Source organism: Pipistrellus hanaki (assembly GCF_964339955.1).
Source record: "Pipistrellus hanaki genome assembly, chromosome: 16".
Classification (NCBI taxonomy): domain Eukaryota; kingdom Metazoa; phylum Chordata; class Mammalia; order Chiroptera; family Vespertilionidae; genus Pipistrellus; species Pipistrellus hanaki.
The window spans coordinates 2631848-2638072 of record NC_140518.1 but is presented as its reverse complement, the minus strand read 5'-3'; the positions used below and the strand labels follow the sequence as shown (position 1 = coordinate 2638072).

The 6225-nt window shown below is 70.5% G+C and overlaps 1 protein-coding gene across 3 annotated transcripts in view; it reads left to right on the top strand.

The window, feature by feature from the left end:
• Positions 1–598: 598 nt before the first annotated feature.
• The window catches only part of ITGB4 (integrin subunit beta 4), a 28222-nt gene continuing 22595 nt past the window's right edge, over positions 599–6225 (top strand). For 2 of the 3 annotated variants that reach the window (XM_084862648.1, XM_084862647.1), the window contains exons 1-5: positions 599–1012; positions 4169–4257; positions 5247–5329; positions 5469–5570; positions 5683–5887. In XM_084862648.1, coding sequence (XP_084718774.1) covers positions 4179–4257; positions 5247–5329; positions 5469–5570; positions 5683–5887 — 469 coding nt within the window. In that variant the 5' untranslated portion in view covers positions 599–1012; positions 4169–4178. The remainder of the gene's footprint in view (positions 1013–4168; positions 4258–5246; positions 5330–5468; positions 5571–5682; positions 5888–6225) is intronic. The other variant, XM_084862649.1, reaches the window with a different exon arrangement.

Genomic DNA, 6225 nt, shown 5'->3' with positions numbered 1-6225 from the left:
GAAAGATGTGCTAGAGCGCCCATCCTCAGGGTCCAGCCAGTGGAGGAGAGACCTCAGACAGGTCCTTTGGGACCAGCGTGGTGGCCGGAAGTGGCAGGGTGCAGCCGGGCTGCCAGGGACCTGCAGAGTGGCACTGTTGGCAGGTGGGGCTGGAGAAATGGACGGTGGGGTCTGGCCAGCCTGGAGGCTCCAGCTCTGTTGGAGCCCAGGAGAGAGGGCAGGGGGAGGCGGGAGGGCAGGTGTGTGAACCAGCACGTGAAGAACTACAGCGATCGGAGTGCGGGCGGGCGCTGGCCTCTGGATGGTTGTTCACCAGGGAAGGAGGTTTGAGTGGTTGCCTGAGGGCCCTCGTCCTAGCTGACCGCCCTCTGGACACATGTGGGGGCTGGGCGGTGGGGACGGGAGAACCTAGCGAAGGGCAGACCCGGCTCGGGGCAGTTTCTGGGCCCGCCCCTGCGCTGGCACAGGAGGGGCGGTGGTGCCCGCTCATTGCCGTCCGGCTGGACGGACGCAGCCGCGGGCGCGGGCGGAGGGGCCGCCCCAGCACCGGGAGCGGGAGGGCGGGAGGGCCGCGCCGCCCGGGTGGCTCCTCCCCGGCCACGCCGCCCGCCGGGTCCGGGAGCCGGAGCCGCAGTCCTTTCCGGAGGGGCGGGCGGCTGCGCCGCTCCTGCCCCGACAGGTGTGCGCCGCATGCAGGAATGCGCCCGGCCTGACTCACCAGCGCCTCCTCTACCTGCCGCCGCCGCCCATAAAGCGGGCCTCCCGCCGCCGCGCCCCACGCTCCCGCCGCCGGCCGAGAGCTCCGAGAGCCGCCCGCCGCCCAGGAGCCCGCCGCCCGCCGCCTCCGCCCACCGCCCACCGCCCAGGAGCCCAGGAGCCCGCCGCCGCCGCCCAGGAGCCCGCTGCCCAGCCGCCCAGGAGCCCGCCGCCCGCCACCCACCGCCCAGGAGCCCAGGAGCCCGCCGCCCAGGAGCCCAGGAGCCCAGGAGCCTGGTGCGGGGAGGGCGTCCAGGTAGGTGAGGCCCCCGCCTGGCAGAGGCAGGGGCAGGGGGCAGGGGCAGGGAGCAGGGGCAGAGGCAGGGGCAGAGGCAGGGGCAGGGCAGGGCCAGGGGCAGGGCAGGGCCAGGGGCAGGGGCAGGGGCGGGAAGGCAGTCAGAGGTCCCCGGGAGGCACCCCGCCCGCCCTCCGGGTCCCCTGGCCCACAGGGCTCTGCGGGTTCTGAGATCGGCGGGAGAAGGGGGCACTCCGGGGCCGGGGCGGGTGCAGGGGAGTGGGGTGGGAGTGCCGGCTGGCTTTTGTTTCCCAGTTCTTCCCCTTCCTGGAGTCTGGCCGGCGCTGGCCCCCCTGCCCATGCTGCACGGGGCCAGTGCCAAGCCTGCCAGGTTGCCCAGGGGCAGAGGCGGGGGGGCCTGGGGGGGGACGCGCTTGGCCATCAGCCCTCTGACCGGAGGAAGGTGCGGGCAGAGGGGCCCGGGTGCGGGTGGTGGGTGTGCAGGAGACACGGGCACAGCGCAGCAGCCTCTGACCGGAGGAAGGTGCAGGCAGCGGGGCCCGGGTGCCGGTGGGTGGGTGGGTGGGCAGGAGACACGGGCAGAGCGCAGCAGACTCCGGGGTTTGCGTTTGCAAAGAAGGTGGAGGGAACAGCCACGCAGAGGCCAGGGCCCTGGCTGCTGGGCTGGGCAGGGCCTGGGGCGGGAGGGGCAGGGGGGCCCGTCCCCTGGGGCCTGGGGAGTCCCTGACTCTCCTCTGGGCTGAGCACACGCCCGCCCTCCCCACAGAGCGGCTGGGGCACCTCCTCCAGGAAGCTCCCAGGTCTCAGCAGCAGCAGCCCCGGGGCTGTGCCACCCTGTGACCTCCTCTGAGCAGCCCCTGCCCACCTGCTGGGCCCACGGGGGGGGGGGGCGGGGGCTGGCCCTCCGGTGTGGCTCCAGGCTGGGCTCCTGCCCCTGCCTGGTGGCTTGGCCACACCGAGCCCCAGCCCGAGGCGGGGCATCAGTGGCCGGGTGTGCTGCCTCCCACAGAGCTGGCCGTGAGGGCTGAGGCCCCATCCTGGGAAGCAGGAAAGGGTGCCTGTCTCTCGGTTTCCGCGGAGGGGCCAGGAAGTGGGAAGGTGGGAGGGCGGGCCATGGCGGGCGGTGCTCGTGGGCCGAGTGGTCCCAGGGGTGGGGGTGGGGTGGGAGCGCTCTGAGCCCCGGCCCCTGCGGGCCCGGCGGGTGGCCATGCACTTGTCCTCTGTGCTGCAGGGTCACCCACGAGGTGGCAGTCCCGCATTCTCAGGACCTGGCTGGTCCATGGGGCTGGTCAGGGAGGGGGGACTCAGCCCGACATAGCCACACCCTCTGATAAGCCCGCCACCCTAACTTTTTAAAAAAATATATTTTATTGATTTTTTTTACAGAGAGGGATAGAGAGTTAGAAACATCGATGAGAGAGAAACATCGATCAGCTGCCTCCTGCACACCCCCTACTGGGGATGTGCCCGCAACCAAGGTACATGCCCCTGACCGGAATCGAACCTGGGACCCTTCAGTCCGCAGGCCGACGCTCTATCCACTGAGCCACACCGGTTTCGGCTACCACCCTAACTTTAATGTGACGCCACATTGCTTTTCATGTTGAAAACCACGTTTAAAACGTTGTGAACACAAGTTGAGTCAAACAAAACACTCGAGTGCATGACTAGCCCCCGAACCCCTCGTTACAGCCTCGGGGGGTCAGCCCGGAGGTCAAATGGGGATCCCATCCAGGCTCCCCCACTGCTGGCGGCGGGTGTCTTGTCTCCTCACTGGGAAACGGGGTGCTGAGCACCCCCACTGGGTCGGTTCAAGAGCAGCCAGGCCCCGGCGGTGCTGGGCTCCCGCCGCCATGGCCAGTGTGGGCATGGAGGGTGAGAGCCTGCACCCACACCCGCGTGAGGAATGGTGCCCAGGGCGCCCTGAGCGCAGCCCGCGCTGTGTGTCATGTGGGTGTGGTGCCCGCACCCGCGGCTGCAGGGAAGTCATTTCCCTCCAGGAGCCGGGGGTGCTGGAGCTGCTGGGGCCTCCGGGGCCACGTGCCTTCGGAGGGAGAGAGGCAGTGCCTGCCCCCGCCTCCCCCTTCCGGGCCTGCCCCCCGGCCCCCACTCCCCGGCCTGCCCGGCACTGTGGGCGCCTCAGCCCTCGGAGCCGCCCTGCCCCTCGAGCCCAGGGCTGGGAAAGGACGGGGGAGCGGGGGCCGACGGGCACGGGGCGGCCCAGTCCCTGGGGACCGGCCCTGAGAGAGGCAGGCTGGTTTTATGGACTGATTTCAGAGGAAGAGGAAGGAGGGAGAGAGCTCAGAGAGTGCTGGCTGTCCCACCCGTGGATGGGTCACTGGCTGCTGCTTGTGTGAGCCTGACCGAGGAGCCTAGCCCTCAGCCTGGGCGTAGCGGGACGCTGCTCTGTCACTGACCGGCTCCCGCGGGGAGGAGGCCCCCGGGCCCGGCTCTGCCCGGCTCTGCCCGGCTCTGCAGGCCTGGGCGCTGCCAGCCCTCTCCCTGTCCGGGGCGGCGCTGTGCCTGCCCTGCAGGCCGCCGATGGGCTGACCGAGGCAGACGAGGCTCCTGGGCGGCTGGCACAGTGTGTGTGTGTGTGAGTGTGCATGTGTGTGCATGTGTGTGAGTGTGTATGCACATGTTTGTGTGGGTGTGAATGTGTGTGCGCGTGAGTGTGTGTGCATGGGGGGGGCAGACGGGGCTGCGCTCTGTCTCCAGGCGAACTTGTGAAAGGGTGAGCTACTCAGAGGCCTCGCCACTCAACTGCGGGGCAGCAGAGGGGGGTGTGGGGCAGGGAACCCGCCTGTGAGGGGGCAGCCCTCACGGAGCCCCGCTGAGGGCAGGGCGCCCCTCCTCCTCTCCGAGGCCCCGGATATCAGATATGGGGAGGGACCCTCTCCTCCTGGCTGCCCACCCACAGAGGGAAGGGCCAGGGCGGAGAGGGGAGGAGGGAGAGTGGCCCGTGTTGGGGGCCCTGTCCCTGCCCAGCCTGACCAGGCCCTCTGGGGTCTGGAAGGCGGTCGGAAGCAGCCCTGCCCTCAGGGCCGGCAGGAAGCAGCCCAGAGCCCCAAAGGCACACGGGAACGGGGGCCTGGCCGTGCCGGGACCAGACACCACTCTGCTCGGCGCCGGCGTGAACTGCTGTCTGTCCCGCAGGAGGAAGAGGATGGCGGGGCCGCGGCCCAGCCCGTGGGCCAGGCTGCTGCTGGCAGCCCTGCTGAGCGCCAGCGTCCCCGGGGCCATGGGTGAGTCCCACAGGCCCCGCGCACCCCCCCTGTGCGGGCACCCCCCCTGTGCGGGCACCCCCCCTGTGCGGGCACCCCCCCTGTGCGGGCACCCCTCCTGTGCAGGCACCCTCTGTGGTGTGGGCACCCCTCCTGTGCGGGCACCCTCCTGTGTGGGCACCCCTCCTGACACACCTCACATGCCGGGCCTCTGTCTGAGCCATTCAACCAATGGCCACGGCCCACGGTGGGGGCTCCCCGGTGGGGGCTGGGGAGCCATGAGCCCTGCGGCTGGAGAACAAGGGGAGGCGGGGAGGGCAGGGGAGGGCAGGGGAGGAGAGGGGAGGACCTTGGTCTGGGAGAGAGAAGATGCCCTCAGGGAACGGAGCTCAGGCAGGATGTGCTGAGGCCTGGAATCCGGGGCAGAGACCGGTGACTCACCACCTGGTGCCCCTGCCACCCCCTCCTCCCGAGGCTGCCGCCCCTCCTCCGTGAAATGGGATGTGGCCTGCGGGTGGTGGCCGTGTGGACAGGGTGAGGGGGACCAGGGCAGTGTTTACACCCCAGGGATTGGCAGCGACCGCAGGTCAGGGCTCCCACCGCTCTGGCCAGCCCCGTGGTTCAACAGTGACCACAGGCCATCGTCTGGGGCCCAGGAGACCACCCACTGGGCACAGGGTGCACCTAGTAGGTCTTCACTGTGGTTTAAACCGAATAGAACCAGCGGGAATTACAGGAGTTTTAGCTCATTCCTTTGCTGACAGCCTATTGAGTCGGGCCTTGGGCAGGGGATGGAGCGGCCAGGGGGTCCCCCCAGCAAATGGGCCGGCACTCCAGTCTGACAAGGTCCAGGCGCGAGCCCCAGGTCTAGGTGTACCCCCGGGGGCAGACCGCGCAGCCGCCGCCTCCGTTTCCTCCGTGAACTGGGGAGACCCCGCCCCTCCAGTGCGGGTGCAGGTGGGGATGGCCCGTCTCGGGGTGCAGCTCAGTGTCTGCCCGGTCCCCACCAGCCAACCGCTGCCGCAAGGCCCAGGTGAAGAGCTGCACCGAGTGCATCCGTGTGGACAAGGACTGCGCCTACTGCACCGACCAGGTCAGCCGCCGCCGCCCTGTGCCCTCCCGGCCCCCTCACCCCCTGGCGGCGGGCGTGGGAGACGGGCGAGGTCGGGGGACTCAGAGGGACACATCCAGGGGCAGGCACCGCGCCCCCTGACCCGTCTCTTTCCGGCCAGGAGTTCAAGGACCGGCGCTGCAACACGCAGACGGAGCTGCTGGCCGCGGGCTGCCGGCCGGAGAGCGTGGTGGTCATGGAGAGCAGCTTCGAGATCACGGAGGTGCGGGCGGGCCGGGGCCGGGGCGGCGTGTGCGGGGTCCCTGCCCCCGCCGGCAGGGAGCACCGCCAGCATCCGGAGTGACCCCTCTGTGTCCTCCGCCCGCCCGGCACAGGAGACCCAGATCGACACCACCCAGCGCCGCAGCCAGGTGTGGCCCCAGGCCCTGCAGGTCCTGCTGCGGCCCGGAGAGGAGCGGCTCTTCGAGCTGGAGGTGTTCGAGCCGCTGGAGAGCCCCGTGGACCTGTACATCCTCATGGACTTCTCCAACTCCATGTCCGACGACCTGGACAACCTCAAGCAGATGGGGGAGCACCTGGGTACGGCCAGCCAGCACGGAGGACGGGGGCGGGGGAGGGGGCAGGGGCCTCGCCCGCTGGCTGGGCACCTGCTCAGCGGCCGGGGCTCAGGACAGCTGCCCTGCCCCACAGGAAGGACAGCACACACACACACACACACACACACACACACACACACACACCCAGGACGCCCCACGTTCTCAGGGGAGCGTCCCAGGGCCTGGGATTCGGGAGAAGGCTGCCCTCTCCGGCGGCCCCTGCAGGACGCTGGGACCCGGGTCCCAGGCCCTCACCTGTGAGGAGGGACGAGGGCTGTGTGTCCGCAGAGGCCGCCTCCCCCCCCCCAGCCGGCCCCGCCC